Consider the following 21,983-nt stretch of genomic DNA (forward strand, 5'->3'; position numbering starts at 1 on the left):
TAAAAGAGTGTTTATTTACTTGAGCAGGATGGAATTAACATTTCATCAGATCCAATTAAACACGCAGCGACGGCGATGGGACACGGTTTACGGTTACTCCGTTCCAGGCAGCCCACAGGGTTCCACCGCCGGTGAAACGGGCCCGCCGGTATCCCCGCCCGCTCGGGAGGGAGGAAATTTTCGGTACCGGGCAAGGTGGGGGGCACAGGACAGCTGGCAACATCCCGCCCGGGAGGATGCTCATCAGCTGCTCTTCCATGCTTGTGTTTTGTTTATCCTCACGTCACACTTCATGCTTCCCGTGACGGGGTGTGTGTGCTCGGGAACTCGCCTTAAACTAACCGAATTCGGTGAAAATCAGAAATAAGCGGAGGGATGAAATCGTTTGCGTTGCGTTCCTCGCCGTTGCCCGGCGGAGACTGAGCTCGGCCCGGCTCTATGGGTGGCGGCTGGGGTTCTCCCTTTCCCACTGCACACCTCAGACCCGATGCCGTGCCCACGCTGCGGGGGGACGGGTTGCCCCCCCGACCCCGGTTAACCCACCCCCGTTAACCACTTTGGGCTGAACACAAGGAACCCTCCTCTCCCCAAGGAGACTGTCATCCGCAGCAACGCGCCGGTAAGTCGTCGAGGCCGTCACCGTGCCGCAGCCAGCGCACCGAGCGCTGCCTGTGGGCACCGGGGACCCTCAACCCCGGGACAGGGATGGGGCGGGGCGCGGAGCTGGGGGGGTTCGCCCCGCCGGGGCGGCTAGAGCGTCTGTCGCATCGATTGCTCGGCTCTCGGCGGCGCTGCCTGGGCCTCAGGCCGCACTCGGCGGTGGTTTGCTGCTGCCTGCCCGCCGCCCAGGAAGGCGCTGCGCTCAAACCGGCAGCCGGGGCCCGGCCGCTCCTTTGCTCCCCCGGCTCGCTCCGGCCTCTCCACCCCTCAGGTAACACCGGTGGGGCCCGGCGGTGAGCCCTCCCCCGGCAGGGACAAGGCGAGGTGCCGCGGGGTGCAGCGGCGGGGGTCGGGAGCGCCTTGCGGCCTGCTGCTGTTGCCGGTCCCCGGGGCCGCGGCGGCTCCGGGCTGCGGAGCGGGGTCAGGGAGCGGGGGGCGACGGCCGGGGCTGGCTCGCGTGGTGTTGCCATGACGCCGCCGCGGCCCGGCCGCCCCCGGCTGTGGCGGGGCCCCGGGACGGCGGCCGCAGGCGTGGGAAGGCTGCGGATGGCTTCCCGTCGCGGCCCTCTCGTCCTGGCCGCGGGGGTCTCGCTGCCCTGCGGGGCTCGCCCGCCGGGACCCGCGTGGGAAGGCTGCGGGTTGCTTCCTGTTCCGAGCCTCTGGTCCTGGCCGCGGGGGTCCTAGCGGTGCTGGGTTCGGCTTCCCGGCAGCCTGGCGCTGCTGGGAGCTGGGGGTTGAGGCTGGGGAGCGGGGGGGTGTCTGTGGCAGCCAGCAGCGGCGGGCAGCTGCCTGGGAAGCAGAGCCCGGCCCGGCGGCGCTGCGGGAACCGACTGCCCGCCCTGGCAATTGCAAGTCCCTGTGTCCTCTGGCTGTGTGCTGGCAGCACCCCGTGCCTCTGGTGGATCTTACTGACCCTGGTACCTGCCCTCGGAATCTGCTTTATGTTTTGATTCCGTGGGTGATAAGAGAAGCAGACTGCCCGGGGAACTGCGGGAGACCCCATCCCTGGAGGCATTTAAAAGCCTTGGAGATGTGATGCTGAGGGACGTGGTTTAGTGGTGAGCTGGTAGTGCTGGGTTAAGGGTCGGAATGGTTGATCTTAAAGGTTTTCTCACACCAAGAAGGACATTGAGGAGCTGGAGCGGGTCCAGATAAGAGCAACCAAGCTGGGGAAGGGTCTGGAGAACAGGGCTGGGTGAGGAGCAGATGAGGGACCCAGGGTTGTGCAGCCTGGAAGGAGGAGACTGAGGGGAGACCACCTGGCTCTCTACAACTCCCTCTCTCTCTTGACCTGGGGAGCCCAGAATTGGACACATAGTCCAGCTGTGGCCTCACCAGGGCAGAGAAGAGGGGCAGGGAAGGAGACTTTTCTTCATGCACCCCATATTTATACCCTTACCCTGTTCATTCATGGTTCCCAATGAGGCAAAGGGAGACTACCTGCTTTTATCCAGGGGCCATGTTTCTGGAGGACTTGCAACACATTTTACTTCAGTTGTCTGCTCTCCTGCCTGAAGCTCGTCTCCAGGTGTAGATTGTCATCTCCAGATGGGCTCACAGCTCAGCAGGAAGGGAGGGGTCACTGAGGGGGTGGATTTTCCACCTGTGCCCTTAGAATTGGTCAGGATTTGTAGAGGTGCTCTATAAAAGTGTGATTAGTGAGGACTGCAAGTCAGTTGTAATCAGTTCTTATAGTAGCAAACAAGACAAAACCTGCTTGGATTTGGTGCTGATCAAACATGGAGGTTGTTTTGTCCCCATGGCTTCTGCTTCTAGCACTTTCCAGTCAGCCAGGAGCTGAAGCTGGGAGGGGCAGCACTCAGGGCAGCTGTCTTGTGTTAGCCACAGGTGTATCCCATCCCACAAATCTCCTCTGGAGTATGAAGGGGGGAGTTCAGCAAGGAGAGGAGCTCCTTCTCCTGCCCTGCTTCCCTGCAGGAGCTCGCTCAGCATCCTGCTCCTGAGGGCTGTGTTCCTGGGCATTGAGGCTGTGGTAAGTTCACTGGAGAGCTTGGTGTTGGCTTGGCTGCTGCTAGCAGGGAGAAGCTGGGGGCAGAGTTCCTGCCAAGGGCTGGGGGGTAGAAAGGTTCTGCCTGAGACTTGCTCCTGGGCACACCGTGGGCACTGCCACAGCTTGTGTCACACCTTGGGCACCTGCAGGGAGGAGGGACAGGGCAGGTGAGCCTCAAATGCCCCCCAAGGGATTGCACCTGATGGAGGGCATCTCCAGGAGCAAGCTGAGGGACCCCCAGGGTCCAGCCTCTTCCCTGGCTGCTGTCCCAGCAGGACTCTGTCCCTTCTGCCTTCCATCCCCATCCCTCTGTGCCTGAATCTGGTTCCCCTCTGCTGCTGAGTGCAGTCTGGGACTTGCCCAGTGCCTGCCCCCAGCATCAGTGATGCCAGTGGTGCCACCCTTGCCATAGGGCTTGAGTTCCATATTGGCTTGTGTCTCTGTCCCTTGGCACTGTTCTTTGTTCTTTTCCACCCCATCAGTCTCTCTCCCTTCTTCCCTTTGGGAAGCAGAGGGGTTCCTGGAGAGCCTCTGGCACTGTTCTGGTGGCCAGCCCAGCCCTCATCTTTGTCCCACTGTTGAAGCTACTTTTTTTCCAGAGCAATCTGTGTCCTGTATCACCTGTTTCAAATGCAGGGTGGAGGGTGCAGGGCTGGTAGCAGGTGAGCTCATTTAGCTTGATCACAACCTTACCAAATGCAGAGAGCTGGTTGGAGATTGTTGCTGGTGGTGTTTCTCTTGGCCAGACACAGGTGTGAGGATGGGTGCCTGGCTTGCCCAGTGTGGCAGCATCAGTTGTCAGAGACAAAACTTCAGCAGAGATTAACTATTAAAATCCCTGAGGTCCTTGAGGTCCCCCAGGCCAGGGACTGAAATATTATCAGGTCCAGCTGTGGGCCCTCCTGTTGCCAAGCTCTTCAGTCTGAGACAAACTGCAGGCCTTCAGCATGCTGAAGCTCAGAGACATTCACCAGAGCCTCCAGGAGGCTGGAAGCAGCTCATTCAAGTGATGATGTTCCAGCTCAGGCTTCAGCATGAAGCTGCTCTAGTTCCTGGTGTCTTGAGGTGCATCTTTTGAGCTCCCTGTGCCCTGCTCTCTGACCAGAGCACTTTGATCTGAATTCAGAAGTGAATGAGCAGTGTGTGGGTGAGGGGAAGCTTTGGGCTGGGTGATGGAAATGAATGAGCCTTGCTGATGTGGTGGTCAGGAGACTGCCTCCTTATGAATGCCTGGAACATAAGCCAGGCTCTAAACTGACCAGAACCAATCTGTTTGCTGCTGGGGCCTTTCAATGTGCCTTTCCTTCCTCCCCTTCTCCTCCTAGTAATTCCTCACCAGGGCAGAGTAGGGAGGGAGGAGTACCTCCCATCCCCTGCTGGTTCAGGTTTGCACACATAGAATCATAGAATTGTTTCAGCTGGAAAAACCTCAAAGATCAAGTCCAGCCATCAGCCCAGCACCACCATGGCCACTAAACCATGCCCTCAAGTGCCATGTCCACACCTCCAGGGATGGGGACTCCTCCACCTCCCTGGGCAGCCTCTGCCAATCCCTGACCACTCTTGCAGCAAGGAAATTATTCCTCCTCTCCAACCTGCCCCTTCCTTGGCACAATTCCAGGCCATTTCTTTCCCTTTTATCACCTGAGACTCGGGAGAAGATTCCAACCCCCACCTGGCTCCAGCCTCCATTCAGGGAGTTGTAGAAAGCAATAAGGTCTCCCCTCAGCCTCCTCTTCTCCAGGCTGAACGGCCCCAGCTCCCTCAGCTGCTCCTCCCCAGACCCTTCCCCAGCTTTGTTGCCCTTCCCTGAACACCCTCCAGCCCCTCAGTGTCCTTCCTGGAGTGAGTAGCCCCAAACCCAGCCCAGTATTTGAGGTGAGGCCTCAGCAGCGCCCAGCCCAGGGGCACAATCCCTTCCCTACTCCTGCTGGCCACACCACTGCTGATCCAAGCCAGGCTGCTGGTGGCCTCCTTGCCCACCTGAGCACACTGCTGGCACCTCTTCAGCTGCTGCCCCCCAGCACCCCCAGCTCCTTCCGAGCCGCGGCGGAGCGCTCCCGGGGCTCTGCGCCCCGGGTGTTGGTAGCCCTGAGCCCTTCCTGCGGTCTGGGAGCTCTGCGTGTGGATTCCTTTGGGCTTTTTCTCCCCCGCAGCCTGCAGATGGGGCGCCGCTCCTCGGACACGGAGGAGGAGAGCCGGAGCAGGCGGAAGAAGAAGCACCGCCGGCGGTCGTCCTCCAGCAGCTCCTCGGACAGCAGGAGCTACGGCCGCAAGAAGGCAGGCAGGAAGTCCAGGTCCGGCTCCCGCGGCAGAGAGCTGCAGCCTCGCTCACACTCCTACGAGAAGAGGTGGGGTGCTGCTGCCCTGCTGCAGCTGCTGCCGGCCAGGCTCGGGCTGGGAAAGACCTCCCAGATCGTCAAGTCCAAGCCTTATGGCAGCGCTGCCAAATCTCCCCCTGAGCCACACAGATTCTCAGCGTGTTAGAGGTTGGATGGGACACCCAGAGAGGGAGTCCAGTCCCCTGCCAGAGCAGGATCACCCTGGGCAGTCCACACAGGAATGCATCCAGGCAGTCCCCAGGGAAGGAGGCTCCACACCCCCCCTGGGCAGCCTGCTCCAGGGCTCTGCCACCCTCACTGGAAGAAGTTTCTGCTCCTGTTGAGGTGAAGCTGTGTTCAAGTTTGTGTTCACCAACCAGGGCCCTCAGCACCAAATCTCCTTGGCTTTGAAACCCCTCCAGGGATGGGGACTCCACCACTGCCCTGGGCAGCCTGGTTCAGGACTTGATAACAATAGGGGGGAAGAAATTGTTCCTAATGTTCAGCGTGGAAGGCAGAGCCCCAGCAGAAGTTGCCTGAGGTTGCCCCAGGGAAGGTTTGGGTTGATCATGAGGAATCAATCTGAACAGATGGTGGCCAGTTTAGATTGAGACTGGGGATGAGGAAGAAATTCTTTCCAGTGTGGGTGGGGAGACACTGGCACAGGTTGCCCAGGGAGGCTGTGGATGCTCTCTCCCTGGAGGTGTTCAAGACTGGGTTGGATGAGGTCCTGAGCAGCCTGGGCTGGTGGGAGGTGTCCCTGCCCATGGAGCTGGATGAGCTTTGGGTTTGAGTTTTCCAATGCAAACCATTCTATGTATCTGTGAATTCCAGGGGAGCTGGAAAATGCTCCTTGTGTCCACCTGCCCTGTCAAATGCTCCTTGTGTCCACACTGCTCCTGCCAAGCCTTTACTTGGCAGAAGGATGTCAGTGAGGGACAGGGCTGCTTGTGGATGTTTCTTGGTTCTTTTTTATCCCTTCTTTCTTGTGTTCCTGCTTAGCATCTCCATACAGCCCTTAGGGGACACCAGGAGATGATGTGGGCTTCGATGCCAACAAGATGCTGATGAGATGCAGCTTCATGAATCCCTTTAGTCCAGTGCAGGCATGGCTACCTCACAGATAAAAACAGCTCTGAGGCAGATTAGAGCCTGGACCAGCACCAGCTGACTTAAATTGAATCCAGAAGAGAGGAAAGTGTCTGATTTTAGGATCTGGCTGGCACCTTTGCTTTGCCCTTAATTCAGGCTGTAAGTCAGTGTGACATGCTGGGATCCTGCTGGGTTTATCCCTGACCCCTAAGAATGAAAAGCAGCAGGCTGTAAGGTGACTGCTCTGGATTTAGCAGGAGCATTGTGTTCCTGTGTCAGGTGAAGGCTTGTTCTGCAGCAGTTCCCTTCCATCCCTCTTCCAGTGTGGGCTGCTGCAGCACTCCTGGTCCATCACCCACCTGGTCCTTTATCCTAGATGAGCTCACATCACTTCCACCACCTCCTAAGCTGCAGAAGTGTTTCCATGTGTGCTAGGTTTGAAGAACAATTAAGCACAATAAAGGCTACAAATGTGAAGGTTCTCACAAGGATTGTGATTGTTTAGTTAGGTGTTTAGGAGTTGGAGGGGAAATGTTGAGATTAAGGTTTGGAATTTGTCCCTCTCCCCAGTTTAAAGCTGTTGGAGCAAGTCCAGAGGAGGCCACAGAGATGCTCCCAGGGCTGGAGCTGCTCTGCCCTGAGCACAGGCTGAGGGAGCTGGGGCTGTGCAGCCTGCAGAGGAGAAGGCTCCAGGGGGACCTCAGAGCTGCTTTCCAGGAGCTGAAGGGATCCTGCAGGAAGGCTGCAGAGAGACTTTTCCTGAGGGGGTCTGAGCCAGGCCAAGGGGGAATGGTTTGGAGCTGAGGAAGAAGTTCTTCAGTGCCAGGGTGCTGAGACTCTGGCACAGGCTGCCCAGGGAGGCTGTGGAGCCATCTTCTCTGGAGAGCTTCCAATCACCATGATGGGTTTCTGTTCTAAATGTTTCTCCAACATCAAATCTAGTCTGGTGGTCTTAGAGGTATTGGGCAGAAGGTTGAACCTGATGATCTTGGAGATCTTTCCTAACCTTAATAATTCCATGAAGTTTGACAAGGAGGTGAGGAGCTGCAGGAGCTGCTCTGGAGGCTGGAAACCATCAACAGCTGAGTTGAGCTCCTGGCTTTGCCCTGGGGGTGCAGTGCCTGATTCTAGGCTAACCAGCTGACTTCTGATTCTCCACCTACCCTTTTTGCATCTAGCTTAGAGTCTCAGCTCCTGGAAGTGGGCATTGCCCATCTGCATGGGGGTTACCTCCTCCAGCCCAATGGAATCATTTGGGTTGGCAGTCTGACCGTCGTGACAGTAGCATCTGAGGCTTCTGCAGCAGAACACAGAAGTCCCACAAGTTTGTGTCCCTTCTAATTGCATTCTGAGGGGCTCTGTGCCTGGTTTTGGTTGGGGTCTTTGTGTGTAAGCAGCAGCTTGGTTTTGTTGCAGACGCAGACACAGATCCAGCAGCAGCTCTTCCTACGGCTCCAGGAGGAAGCGCAGCCGCAGCAGGTCGAGGGGCAGGGGCAAATCCTACAGGTCCCAGAGATCAAGATCAAAAAGCAGGACAAGAAGGTAAGAGTGGTTGGTTGGTTTGGGTTTTTTCCCCCTAGCAAAGAGGAGGAGTGTTGTGCTGCTTCAAAACATGAATTTCAACTCTCAGTTGTGGTTCCTGGGCAGGGACACCTCTCAACGAGCCCAGGTTGCTCAAGGCCTCATCCAACCTGGCCAGCCCCCAGGGAGAGCACATCCACAGCCTCCCTGGGCAACCTGTTCCAGTGTCTCACCACCTTCAGACTGAAGAGCATCTTCCTCAGCTCCACTCTAACCCTGCTCTACCTCAGCTTCAAACCATTTCCCCTTAGCCTGACTCAGAGACCCTCATGAAAAGTCCCTCTGCAGCCTTCCTGCAGGATCCCTTCAGCTCTTGGAAAGCAGCTCTGAGGTCCCCCAGAGCCTCCAGGCTGAACAACTCCAACTCCTTGCAAGTGACTGTTTGAACTGTGTCACTTGAAACCCTTCCTAATGTGAGATCCTTCTGAGCTAGGGGTTGGACTAGATGACCTTTGGAGGTCCCTTCCTGCCCAGACCAGTCTATGAAATTGTTACTGGTAGAAAATTGGCTTTGAAGATATCTTTTGTATTTTTAATGGGTTTTTATTTGATCAAGTGCAAAAAAACCCAAACCCCAACCCTACATTAATGAAGTCCTCTTGGGCTCAGTCTTACTACTTAAACATTCTGCCTCCTTGCCTCCTGCTCCTGCCCCTCTTCCCCCTGCCCTCCCTCTCCTGCCCCTCTTCCCCCTGCCCTCCCTCTCCTGCCCCTTTCCCCCCCCATAAACACTCTAGGTACTGAAGCTGTTCATAGCTTGGTTGGTAAATGACTGTTTCCACTCCCCAATTCGATCTTCAAGGTCTCTCCCAACCTTAAGGCTTCTATTAACAATTCCAGTATTTAAATCTCAAGCAGCTGCTTCAAATGGGGTTAGAAAAAACCTGCTTCCTGCTCCTGTAATTAAAGAAGCTCCATTTGTTTTCCTGTGCAGTTCAGGAAGGGAAGACATGAGATGAAGTTTTCTCTGGGTGTCAGGAGGAGTGCTGGCATTTTGATGCTGAATTTAATGGAGGCTCTCAGGCAGATCCAAGCTGTGTACAGAGCATCAGCCAGGTGACTCTGTGTGTGTGCACAAAGAGTTGACTCACACACCTGACTGCATTATTTCCCCCACCCCCACCCCCAGCTAATCAGTAGAGTTGTTGCCTCTCAGTGCTGAAAAATCATTCTTGAAAGCCAGTCTTCTGTTTTGCTGCTCTCATGACTTATTCACAGCTCTTCATTAGAATAGTTGCCTGGACACTTATTGCTGCAGTGCCTTTGGAGTGGCAGTTTGGTGATCTGAAGTCTCTCACTGCTCTCTGAGTGTGTTTGGCCTCTGAGCTGTGTGCAGGGAAGCTGCTGTGCTGTCTGCAGCAACCCTCCTGCAGATATTCACTCTTTGGCTAATTGTGTTTGAAACAGTGACATGTTCAAACCCAGGTGAAAGGGAAGCTGTTCTGCAGGCTGGGAAATCAAACCTGACTGATTCTGGTTTCTTCCCCCTTGTCCTGTTTCAGACACCCTCCTGAAAAGTCCCTCTGCAGCCTTCCTGTACTGGGAGGCAGCTCTAAGGTCCCCCCTGAGCCTTCTCTTCTCCAGGCTGAACACCCCCAGCTCCCTCAGCCTGTCCTCGTGGCAGAGGTGCTCCAGCCCTTGGATCATCCTTGTGGCCTCCTCTGGACTGGCTCCAGTAGCAGTAAAAAGCTCAGCTCTGTGCTGCTTGTCTTTGAGATGCTGCTGGGGTGTGGGCAGAGTACCACTGCCAGGACGTCATGAAACAGCAGGGGCTGGAAGGGGCCTCTGGGGGACATTTAGTCCAACCCCTCTGCTAAAGCAGGTTCTTGACTCAAGGCCTGAGCAGCTCTGTTAACTATCTAAGGAATCAATGTGAGTATTGCAGGTTTCTCTCTCTAACTGGTGAGCAAGGGGAACTTTAGAGTCCTTGGTCCCTTCAAATGTGCCTTTAATTCAGATGTTGTAGTATCACACAATAACAACATGGAAGAGACCTTCAAGATCATCCAGTTCTAAACCCTCTGCCATGTGCAGGGACAGCTCCTACTAGACCAAGTTGCTTAAGACTACATTCAGCCTGGCTCTGAACATCTCCAGGCTTGGAGCCTCCATATCTTCTCTGGGCAACCTGTTCCAGTGCCTCAGCACCCTCCTGGGGAGGGATTTCTTCCTAATGCCCAATCTAAATCCAGCTTCTTTCATTTTGAAGCCCTCAGCCCTCATCCTGTCACTCCAGGCCTTGGTCCAAAGTCCCTCTCCAGCTCTCCTGTAGCCCCCTTCAAATCCTGGAAGGCTGCTCTGAGGTCTCCCTGGAGCCTTCTCTTCTCCAGGTTGAATAGCTCTGACTCTCTCAGCCTGGCTCACAGCAGAGGGCTTCCAGTTCTGCCATCATTGCTGTGGCCTCCTCTGTCCCTGTCTGTGCTGAGCACTCCAGAGCTGCCCCAGCACTGCAGGGGAGGTCTGAGCAGAGCAGAGCAGAGGGGCAGAATCCCCTCCCTGCCCCTGCTGTCCACCCTGCTGGGGCTCAGCCCAGGGCAGGCTGGCGCTGGGCTGGCAGCGCTCGGTGGATCTTGGTTTGTAACCTAAGATGAGACTGGTAATTTGGTTTTGTTTTGGTGCTGTCTCTCAGGAGCTATGAAAACTTGTGCCTATTATCACTGCTTTATTGGAGATCCAGCCCTTTTTTTCCCTCCCCCCCTCTGAGTCACAAAAGTGGGGCTCCCGAGTAAGGCTGTAAACGGAACGCTGTCCTACAGCAAGCTGGTAGGATGCAAATAGGGCCCTTAATAAGATCACAAACTGAATTTCAGGCAAACCACCCAGATTTACATTAAATTAGGGGGTTTAAAACCCGATTGAGTTTGTTTTACTGAGCATTTGCTTAATAACATTTTGCCTCCCTGCAATCTTTTTAAAGCCAATAATTCGTCTGCGGGGCGGCGGAGGAGATCCTCGGTGGGGAAATTGAAAGCAACAGCTTCACTTTCTCCAAGCACACATGGCAGGCAGGCAGGCAGGGGGAAAGAAGAGGAGGAGGAGGGGGGGAGGTGGAAAAAAAAAGGGAAAGAAATATTCCAGCTCTGCAGAATTTAATAAATCATCCCATTTCCTAATTTGATCATATTAGATGCTGATGGTAGGGAGAAGCATTTCAAATCCCATCTCCTCATTAATATACATCAGTCTGGGGTGGAGGGGGGGGAACAGAATGGAAATACTTATGCAGAGATGTCACAGTTCCTGTTTCTGAGTTTACTAAGTGGAACAGGTTGATGTGATCCTGGGTGCTATTTGTCACTGTCTCACTAAAATGGTTTGGGTCGAGTTATGGAGTCCGGCGAGACGGGGGCTGATAAATCAAAGGGGGATTGAGTGGACAGGAGGCAGTGATTGATACTGTGACAGGATATGAAGAAAGGAATCTTGATAGCAGGCGTGCAAGATATTGAATATGAGGAGCAAAATGGCCCTGGAGTATGGATATTATTCAAGGAAATGAGAATAATAATAATATCAGCTTGCAGTGATTGCTGGCTGAAGATTAGGGGAGTTCTTATTAGAATATTCTGCTGCTCTGGGCTGGGGCTGGGGGGGAGCTCAGGTTGCAGAGAATTTCTACGTGGAGAGAGGCTTGGTAATGTTTGGAGAGCTTTCCCTGCCACTTCATAGCATCATAGCATCAGGCAGGGTTGGAAGGGGCCACAAGGATCAGCTAGTTCCAACCCCCCTGCCATGGGCAGGGACACCTCACACTAGATCAGGCTGCCCAGAGCCTCAGCCAGCCTGGGCTTAAACACCTTCAGGGATGAGGCCTCAACCACCTCCCTGGACAACCCATCCCAGGGCTTCACCACTCTCATGGGGAAGAACTTCCTCCTCCCCTCCAGCCTGAATCTCCCCACCTCCAGCTTCATTCCATTCCCCTCAGTCCTATCACTGCCTGAGATCCTGAGCAGTCCCTCCCCAGCCTTCTTGTAGCCCCCTGCAGATCCTGGAAGGCCACAATGAGGTCACCTCAGAGCCTTCTCTTCTCCAGACTGAACAGCCCCAACTCCTTCAGTCTGTCCTCACAGGAGAGGTGCTCCAGCCCTCTGCTCATCCTTGTGGCCCTTCTCTGGACACCTTCCAGCACCTCCAGATCCCTCTTGTCATAGGGGCTCCAGAACTGGAGGCAGTACTCCAGGTGGGGTCTCAGCAGAGCTGAGCAGAGGGGGAGAATCCCCTCCCTGGCCCTGCTGGCCACACTTCTGTTGCAGCCCAGGATCTGATTGGCTTTCTGGGCTGCAAGAGCACACTGAGAGCTCCTGGTGAGCTTCTCACTTGTTCTGCAAGTTGGTCCTAGCTGGAGATGTTTTTGCAGCAGGAGCTGGGACCACAAACCTTTTAATTCAGAGGAGCTTTAAATAGAATTAAGCCCAAGATGTTAACCTTGATTCCTTGGTTTGGTTCCAGGCTGTGGTTGCAGAGTGTTTCACCAGGATTGCCTTTAAATAGTCACCAGGATTGCCTTTAATATTTAATTTTCATTTCAATTTAATATTTAAAGGCAATTCTGGAGAGCATTTAAATAGTCACCAGGATTGCCTTTAAACAGACACTTGCTTTTTCTTGCCCCCCAAAGTGTTTTGGCTTTTTCCCTTTCCTTTAAGCTTCAAACTGCTGCTTTGAGAACTCTTTAAGGCAGTTCAGCTCCAAGACAGGCACAGTAAGAGTCAGTACCTACCTAAGGGGAGTAACTCAGAATCCTAGAATCAATCAGGTTGGAAAAGACTTCAGACATCAAGTCCAACCTATTACCTAATACCCAGCACCTCCTGACAACTAAACCATGGCTCCAAGTGCCACATCCAAGCCTTTTTGAACACCTCCAGGGATGGTGACTCCACCACCTCCCTGGGCAGCACATTCCCATAGCCAATCTCCCTTGCTGGGAGGAACTTTCTCCTCACCTTCAGCCTAAACCTCCCCTGGCACAGCTTGAGACTGTGTCCTCTTGTTCTGGTGCTGGGTGCCTGGGAGAAGAGACCAACCCCCACCTGGCTGCAAGCTCCCTTCAGGGAGTTGGAGAGAGCAAGAAGGTCTCCCCTGAGCCTCCTCTTCTGCAGGCTAAGCAACCCCAGCTCCCTCAGCCTCTCCTCCCAGGGCTGTGCCCCAGACCCCTCCCCAGCTTACCTACCTAAGAAGGGTAACTACCATGTGTAAATTAATCCTGGGTGTAGGATTTATTCAAGGTGAGGCTGGACAGGGCTCAGGGCAACCTGATCTAGTGGAGGATGTCCCTGCTGAGTGCAGGGGGTTGGACTGGGTGACCTTTGGAGGTCCCTTCCAACTCAGCCCATTCTGTGATGCCAAGAGCTTTGAGCTGGCAGTGAAGGAAGTGCTGGAACATGTTTGGTTCCACATGTGTGTGGGGCACCATGGTTACATCTCATTTCTTCATTCTGTTTCCTGGCTGATTTAATGTTTAAATGGTGTCCTGGGGTGCCTTAAGAATGTGGCCAGTAGGTCAAGGTGCCCTGGTGAGAGCACATCTGGAGTATTGTGTCCAGTGCTGGGCTCCCCAGTTCAAGAGGGACAGGGAGCTGCTGCAGTGAGTCCAGTGGAGACTGAGGATGGCGAAGGAGCTGGAGCATATCTGTGAGGAGGAAAGGCTGAGAGCCCTGGGGCTGTTGAGCCTGGAAAGGAGCAGCCCTAGAGGGGACCTGAGCAATGCCTACAAACATGTGAAGGCTGGGGGGGAAAGAAGCAGGGGCCAGGCTCTGTCTGGTGGTGTCCTGTGAAGACAAAGGGCAGTGGACACAAACTGGAACCCAGGAGGCTCCACCTGAGCATGAGGACAAACTTGCCCTGAAGTTAGAGATTGTTGCCTTTGGGTTTGATCTGCACTCAAAGCACTGGCAAGGGTCAGGCATCTCTTGCTCTGTGGGGGGTGGGGGTTTGGTCTGGGAGAGTTCCCTTTTTTAGCTTGCTGCTTTCAAGTAAATCCAAAGCACTGCTAGGAAGTGCCCCAGTGAAGAGTCAGCATTGCACAGGGCAGTGCTGCTGGGGAGACTTTGGACAGATGAATGCTTTTGGGTTTGTATCCCTTGGATTGGTGGACAGGAGTGGGGCTGCCTTCAGTCAGTCTCTCCTCTTTCCCATGCTGCAGTTGTTACAGTGTGGTGCTGGTGACTAAAAGGGTTCTCAAGCCCTGAGCCAGGCTGCCCAGGGCATTGGTGGAGTCCCCACCCCTGGAGGCCTTTCAAAGCTGTGTGGATGTGGTGCTGAGGGCCATGGCTCAGTGCTGAGCTGGCAGTGCTGGGGGAAGGCTTGGACTTGGATCTTGAAGGTCTCTTCCACCCACAGTGATTCTCTGATTCTCTTCATGTTTTAGTCTTTCCAAACTGAACCCCTGCCCTCTCAGATCTTACAGCTGATACCAAGTGCTGGATCAGGACACAATCTGTGCAGAGCTTCCTCTGAGGTTCAGGCTCTGTCTGTCCTGGTAAGTACACCCTGCTGGAGAGCTGCTCAGAGATTACAGAGTGAGTTTTCATTAGCATAGAATTGCTTTGACTGGAAAAGCCCTTTCAGGTCATCCAGTCCACCCAGTCTCCAGCTCTGCCAAGGCTGGGGCTAACCCATGGCCCTCAGCACCACAGCTCTGCCTCTTTTAAACACTTCCAAGCATGGAGACTCAACCACCTCCCTGGGCAGCCTGGGCCAGGCTTTGAGAACCCTTTCAGTGAAGAAGTTTCTTCTAATGTCCAACCTCAACCTCCCCTGGGGCAACTTGAGGCTGTTTCCTCTCTTCTTATCACTTACTGCTGGAGAGATGAGCCCAACCTCCACCTTGCTTCAACCTCCTCTCAAGAGTCTTCTTCAGGAAGAATTTTCCTTCTGGAGAGAAAATGCAGGCCTTTAGGGGAGGGGAAGATGAAGGGGTGTACATCCTGAGGCAGACACCTCAGCAGCAGTGCCTGGTAGAAGAGACAATGACAGGTAGAGAGGAAAACTGTGAGTAGCCTTACGAGCTGGACAGCTTCTGGAGGCAGAGGTTGGAGAGTGGACTGGAGTGGCTCCAGCAGTGGGCAGAGATCATCACAGTTGTGTGGATTGAAGGGAGTGATTTGTGAGGACCCTGTGAAGGATATTTCAATATAATGCAGCTGGATGGAGTGGAAGTTGGAGCTGGTTTGGGATGTAGGGTAGAGGTCTTGCCTGTGGGAGTGTTAGCATAGCTGATGAGAGCTGTCATAGACTGTGCAAGGTTGGAAAAGACCTTTCAGGTCACCAGGTCCAACTGTAAGCCAACCTCCAGGGCTGCTGCACTATGGCCTGTGGGAAAGGAAGGGCTTGGGGCAGGGGGGAAGGTCTTCTGGACTCTCCCTCCTGCCAGTGTCAGGCAGTATGAGTTTATTGTGTGATGGGAAGAAGATGGAAGGAATTAGGAAGTGGAATTTGAGTAACAAGAGCAGCATTGACTGAGAGCTGTGGGTGGAGAGGGGACTTGCTTGGCTCCCTCTGTCTGCTGTGAGAAACAAGAAATGACAGCTGTGAAGAACAAGGTTGGGGGCATCTCGTCAGCCAGGCCTGGAAAGCTGTCTGAAGCTATAAAATGCTTTGGAAATGGAGGCAAGAAGCAGAGGAAAGTCCTGGAGGGAATCAAGCAATGCTGTTTCAGTGGGGGTGTTTCAGTGCTTCTTTATTTCATCTGGGAGCAGCTACTGGAGTTGCTGCTTCAAAGCTGGGACCTGCTGCCTGTTCTTGCTGCCCAAATTCACATCCTCACTTGCAGCCAGACCCTCAGAACCCTTCAAGGGATCCATGTAGGTGTTGCAGGCTTCTCTCTCCTCTCCCTGGTGAGGAAGGGGAGCTTTGGAGTCTTGGGTCCATGTGCATTTAATTCAGCTGTTGCAGTATCACACGATCCCAGACTGGTTTGGCTTGGAAGGGACCTCAGAGATCATCCACTATCAATCCCCTTGCTATGGGCAGGGACACCTGGCCCTAGAGCAGGTTGCTCAAGGTCTCATCCAACCTGACTTTCAACACTTCCAGGCTTAGAGCCTCTACAGCTTCCTTGGACAACCTTTTCAGTGCTTTAGAACCCTCAAGGGCAAGAAGTTCCTCCTAAATCCAGCGTCTTCCAGTCTGAAACCATCACTCCCAGCCTGTCACTCCATGCCTTGGTCTAAAGCCTCTCTCCAGCTCTGCTGTAGCTGTAGCCCCCTTCAGATCCTGGGAGGCTGCTCTAAGGTCTCCCTGGAGTCTTCTCTTCCCCAGGCTGACAAAGCCCAACTCTCTCAGCCTGGCCTCACAGCAGAGGGCTTCCAGCCCTGCCAGCATTGCTGTGGCTTCCTCTGGCCCTGCTCCACCAGGTCCCTGCCTGTGCTGAGCTGAAGACTCCAGAGCTGCCCCAGCACTGCAGGGAAGGTCACAGCAGAGGGGCAGAATCCCCTCCCTGCCCCTGCTGCCTGCACTGCTGGGGCTCAGCCCAGGGCAGGCTGGGGCTGGGCTGGCAGTGCTCAGTGCCTGCTCCTCTCCAGCTCTGCACCCCCAGCACCACCAAGTCCTCCTCCTCAGGGTTGTTCTGTGTCCATTCTCCACCCAGCCTGGATTTATTCTTGGGGTTGCTCCAGTTTCTTTTCTTGAACTTCAAATGAAGGCTTGGGGCAGGGAAGGAGGAGCAAAACCCAGCTTGCTCAGTTTGCTGATGCACTCTTCAGTTTCTCTGTGGAGGGTCACCTCAGATCCTGTTTCCTCTTCTCACCCCCATCCCCCTCCTCCCCCCAATAAATCAATCCCTGCAGGTTTTATTAGGGCTCTTGGTGTGTCACAGGTTTGTCCTGGGGTTAACTCAGCTGGCAGCTGAGTCCTGGCAGTGCAGTTAGAACAGAGGGGTTTTCTCCTTCCATCCCCTCCTCCCCTCTGGGTGGCCAAGGAGGAAAGTGTGGTGGGGGTAGCCCTGGCCTTTGGTCCCTCCTAGTCAGACCAAATCAAGGTTGTCTCACCAGGAGCCTCTACAAATATTTTTCAGCTGTAGTAACTGGGGGGGGAGGGAAAGGGGGAGCTGAACAGTTTGCCTGCTTGACTCTGGTGGCAAAAATAGAGCAGCCCTGAAGATGTCCTGGAGCAACAACCCACCACCAAGCACCTTCCCTGCATCTAATTGACCACTGTGGGAAATTAAACTTCACAAGGCAATGCCAAGGGCCCTTAAGTTATCAATAAGGCCAAGGAGCTGCTAGTGACAGTTGCTTTGATGCCTTTCATTGCTATAAACCCCCCTCAAACACCAAAAAGCCTTAAAGATGTGTCTACCTAAGTGCTGCTTGGTTAGAGCTGAGGATGGAGTCTAATTATGTGTAAACTTGTGTTCCAAAGCAGCCCAGGTGTGGTGTACACAGGAAGGCTTAGGAATTGAGCTGCTTGTTGCTCTTAACCTTTATTTCCCCCTTTGGCAATGGATGTGTTTGCAGGCTGGGGTTTGTGTTATCATCCGAGCTGCTCATTGCCCCAAACCCCTTCTGCTTCTCCTTTTAGCAAAGGGGATGTGTGCAGGTTGGGGGTTGTGTTATCCACTGAGCTGCTCATTGCCCCCAGACCCTTTGGATTTCTCCCTTTGGCCAAGGGGATGTGTGCAGGGTGGGGGCTGTGTTATCCACTGAGCTGCTCATTGCCCCCAGACCCTTTGGATTTCTCCCTTTGGCAAAGGGGATGTGTGCAGGGTGGGGGCTGTGTTATCCACTGAGCTGCTCATTGCCCCCAGACCCTTTGGATTTCTCCCTTTGGCCAAGGGGATGTGTGCAGGGTGGGGGCTGTGTTATCATCTGAGCTGCTCATTGCCCCCAGACCCTTTTCTCTCTCCCTTTGGCAAAGGGGATGTGTGCAGGGTGGGGGCTGTGTTATCATCTGAGCTGCTCATTGCCCCCAGACCCTTTTCTCTCTCCCTTTGGCAAAGGATGTGCTTGCAGGTTGGGGTCTGTGTTATCATCTGAGCTGCTCATTGCCCAAACTCCTTTTCTCTCTCCCTTTGGCAAAGGATGTGCTTGCAGTTGAGGCTTTTTTAGGGTTTAGTTCCTTTTTGTGCTTCAGTTCTCTGGCAGGGAGCAGGCACTCAAAGGCAGGAATCTGATTTCCCTCAGCAGAGGATGGACTCTGATGTGTCAGTGTCTACATTCTAAACTACTTGGTGGTCTTTTTTCCCCCCCAGGAGGAGTGGTCAAGCCTTGGGATGGGCTGCCCAGGGAGGTGGTGGAGTCACCTGCCCTGAATGTGTGTAAAGGTCATTTAGCTGTGGTGCTTGGGGATATGGTTTAGGGAATGACCTCTGCAGAGCAGGGTTCTGGGTTGGACTTGATGATCATAAAATTGTCCACCACCTCCCTGGGCAGCCTGTGCCAGGCTCTCACCACCCTCCTGGGGAATATCTTCTTCCTCACAGCCAATCTCAATCTCCCCACTTCCAGTTCTGCTCCATCCCCCCCAGTCCTATCCCTCCCTGACACCCTCTAAAGTCCCTTCCCAGCTTTCTTGTAGCTCCCTTCAGATCCTGGAAGGCCACAAGGAGGTCTCCTGGGAGCCTTCTCTTCTCCAGATCCTGAGGGTCTTTTCCAGCCTGAATGTTTCTGAGGTCTATATTCTGTATCTTTACTTCTAATCCTCCTTTTTTCCCCCCCTGCTAGCACAGATTCTGTTTCCTGGCCAGAGCTGTTACTCCTTCAGCTGCAGTGCTCATGTTTCTGCAGGCAGTGATACAAACCAACCTAGAGCAGATGTCTTAAAGATGGGCTGGTAACATAAAGCCTTCGCTGAGTGCTCTCTAAGCTGCTGCTGTTCCCAGGGTTAGTTGCTAGTATGTGATGATCAAAATGAGGAACACAAGCCCTTAGAACTGAGCAGAAACACTTTGTTGCTTTTCATTGCCACTTTCCACCCTGTCTAGTAGCACAAGGCAGCAGCAGAGTCTCATAGAAGTGCTTTGGGTTGAGAGAGACCTCTGGAGATCCCTGCTAGTGCAGGTGCCCCCAGAGCAGCTTGCACAGCAGTCATAGAAGCATAGAGTCACAGAATTGTTTCAGTTGGAAAAGGCCTCCAAGATGATCCAGTCCAGCCAGCAACCCAGCACCACCATGGCCATGAACCAATATCCTCAAGTGCCATGGCCACAGGTTTCACAGTATCACAGTATAACCAAGGTTGGAAGAGACCCCAAGGATCATCAAGTCCAACCTGTCCCAACAGACCTCACAACTAGACCATGGCACCAAGTGCCACATCCAGTCTCCCCTTGAACACCTCCAGGGGCGGTGACTCCACCACCTCCCTGGGCAGCACATCCCAATGACGAACGACTCGCTCAGTGAAGAACTTTCTCCTCACCTCGAGTCTAAACCTCCCCTGGCACAGCTTGAGACTCTGTCCCCTTGTTCTGGTGCTGGTTTTCTGAACAGCTTCAGGCATGGGCACTCCACCACCTCCCTGGGCAGCCTGTGCCAATCCCTGACCACTCTGGCAGCAGAGACATTTTGCCTCCTTTCCAGCCTACCCCTCCCCTGGCACAGTTTCAGGCCATCTCCCTTTAGCTCTTGTTGAGCTCTGCTCAGCTGCCCTCTGGGGCTGCTCTTCTGCAGGCTCTCAGCCCCAGGGCTCTCAGCCTTTGCTGCTCCCAGAGCTGCTCCAGGCCCCTCAGCATTTTCATAGCCCTCTGCTAGGCTCTTGAAAGCTCTCCCTCTTGCTTTCTCCCAGGGAGCAGCAAGAGAAGGAAGTTGAAATGCTCCTGCATGAAGAACACTGGGTGGGGACAAGAGGTCAAGCATGGGGCACTGAAGTTGGGATAAGGTGAAAGCCAATTTTAATGCTGGGGTAAGGTGCTGAGCAGGGGCTGTTGGCAGTTTCTCCAGCAGGGCAGCAGATCTGCATGAGATTGCAGGGGATGAAAACCTGCTGGAGCTTCAGTTGCTCTTTCCATGGATTTATTGGTGTAAAACTTGGGCCCTACCACAGCTGCTGCCAAAGCTGCACTTGGCCCTGGCCAGTCTGGATTATACTGAGGTGTGATGTGCTGGGAAGAAAAGATTACCCCTCAGAAAGTGATAATTTCAGACACATGTAGAGTTTTCATCCTTTTGCTGTTAAAACAGTGCTGAAGTAGCTGGCTGAGCAAAACATTTGACGTGACATGTGTGATCACATCAGGGAAAAATGTGCCAGCTGCTTGTTTTGTCTGGGGGTAGGGGGAGGCAGCTGAGCAAAAATGGCTGCTTGGAAAGAGCAGAGGGAGTTGGCATTGAACTACTTACTTTCCCTGGTGTTGAGTGGAGAGAGAGAGAGGTATTTAAATGTATGTTTGAGGGGAGGGAAGGCTAGGAAGTGAATATTTGTTAGTATCTACTTTATTATTACTTGGCAGTTCAGTCTGATGGCTCTTTTGTAGAATCTTTTTCTTTTCCAGAGAGAGCTGGGCAGGGAGAGACTGAATGGAATCCAAGCAGGCCAGGGGCAGGGTCTGGCATCTGGGGAAGAGCAACCTCATGGAGCAGGAGAGGTTGGGGACTGCCCTGCTGGACAGCAGCTCTGGGGAAAGGAACCTGGGGGTGCTGGTGGCCAGCAGCATGGCCAGGAGCCAGCAATGTGCCCTGGTGGCCCAGAAGGCCAAGGGCATCCTGGGGGGGATCAGCAGGGCTGTGGTCAGTAGGTCAGAGAGGTTCTCCTGCCCCTCTGCTCTGCCCTGCTGAGGCCACAGCTGGAATCTTGTGTCCAGCTCTGGGCCCCTCAGCTCAAGAAGGACCTCAGGGAACTGCCTGGGAGAGTCCATCCCAGAGGCACAGAGCTGCTGCAGGCAGTGGAACATCTCCTGGGAGGCCAGGCTGAGGCAGCTGGGGCTTGGAGCTGGGAGCAGAGCAGCCTGAGGGCTGCCCTCATGGCTGGGGATAAAGATGTGCAGGGCTGGAGCCAGGCTCTGCTCAGGGATGTGTAAGGACAGCACCAGGGGCACTGGGGGCAAGCTGGAGCAGAGGAGGTGCCAGGGGAACAGGAGGGAAAGCTTTGTCCCTGTGAGGGTGGCAGAGCCTGGAGCAGGCTCCAGAGAGGTTGTGGAGTCTGCTCTGGAGCCTTTCCAACCCCCCTGGATGTGTTCTGGGTGCCCTGCCCTGGCAGGGGGTTGGGCTGGGTGATCCCTGGAGGTCCCTTCCTTTCGTGGCCACTTCTGTGAAAGAGATTTGTGTCTACAACAGAACAATCAGAACATTTGATTGCGTTGGGTTTTGCAGAGAAAGCTTCCAATTCTCCTGCCTCCCTCCCCAGGCCCTTGGAGCCATGTTTTCAACATGCATTTCCCTTCAGAACTGTGATTTTCAGCTCCCTTTCACCGCTGTTTTCCCTAGGATCAGCTCAGCCCCTACCAAAGCAAACTAACCCAAGCCTCTCTCCTTGCCTTTACAGGCTTGGATTTTGATGCTCAGCTCAAATAAGTGATTCCAATTTGTTTGTAGTTCTGAGCTGCTGATTTGTAGCCTGGAAAATGAAGGCAAGGGCAGGGATGTGTGTGTGTGTGGGGTGTTAAATTATGCATATACTGTTAGGTTTGTGGTTGGGGCTCCCCCCCCCCCTTTTCCTTCTTCTGTAGTTTCTTTTGCTGCTTTTGTATGGAAGCAAGCAGGGATAAGCTACATTGCAACAGAATTTAAATGAAGCTGTGGCACAGCGCTGCGAGAAAACCAACCCCAACCAACCCCAAACCAATCTGTTAGCAGACTGCTATCAAAAAGATGTGCTAAAAGTTTTTTCCTCTCTTACAGCTTCTTGATTGGAGAAGGGAGAGAGGGAGGGGGGGAGGTGGAAGGGGGGGGAGGAAAAAAAGGCCAGCAAACCCTTTTCCTATTTTTCTGCTCTGTAGTCTTCTTGAAGTTCTTCCAAATTAGATTTTAAATGCCAATTAGGAGGTTGAATATACTAAAATAAAAGCAAATACAACCGAAATGGCCTCACCTTATGGCTAGTTAGGGCTCGTTCTCTCCAAAGCAGAACCTTTGCTCTGAGCGGGGCTTTGAGACAGAGGCTCAGCTTAATGAACACATTAATTAGAACCATAACTATTTATAAGATAATTAGGAACGAAGCAGGGTAAACTGGGCTCTTCCTGCAATTAATGGAGGATTAATTACTGGAGGTAATGAAGTGGATTTTTTAACTGCATTAAGGTGAAGTACAGAGCTGTGCAGAGGCTTTGTGATAGCGGCATAATGAAGCCCGGCTGTTTGAGCGCCGCTCCTCTGAGCTCGCTAATCAGCATCATTGCATCATTATGTATGCACTTAAAAAGACTTACCACCAAA

At 53.8% G+C, this 21,983-nt stretch overlaps 1 protein-coding gene across 1 annotated transcript in view; it reads left to right on the forward strand.

Annotated features, from left to right (window-relative positions):
* Positions 1-28: 28 nt before the first annotated feature.
* The window catches only part of RSRC1 (arginine and serine rich coiled-coil 1), a 147,551-nt gene continuing 125,596 nt past the window's right edge, over positions 29-21,983 (forward strand). The window contains exons 1-6 of the mRNA XM_054166456.1: positions 29-195; positions 362-442; positions 574-619; positions 755-931; positions 4,835-5,022; positions 7,501-7,626. Of these exons, the coding sequence (XP_054022431.1) occupies positions 29-195; positions 362-442; positions 574-619; positions 755-931; positions 4,835-5,022; positions 7,501-7,626 (785 nt within the window). The remainder of the gene's footprint in view (positions 196-361; positions 443-573; positions 620-754; positions 932-4,834; positions 5,023-7,500; positions 7,627-21,983) is intronic.

The sequence above is a fragment of the Dryobates pubescens genome, chromosome 13, assembly GCF_014839835.1.
Source record: "Dryobates pubescens isolate bDryPub1 chromosome 13, bDryPub1.pri, whole genome shotgun sequence".
In the NCBI taxonomy this organism is placed as follows: domain Eukaryota; kingdom Metazoa; phylum Chordata; class Aves; order Piciformes; family Picidae; genus Dryobates; species Dryobates pubescens.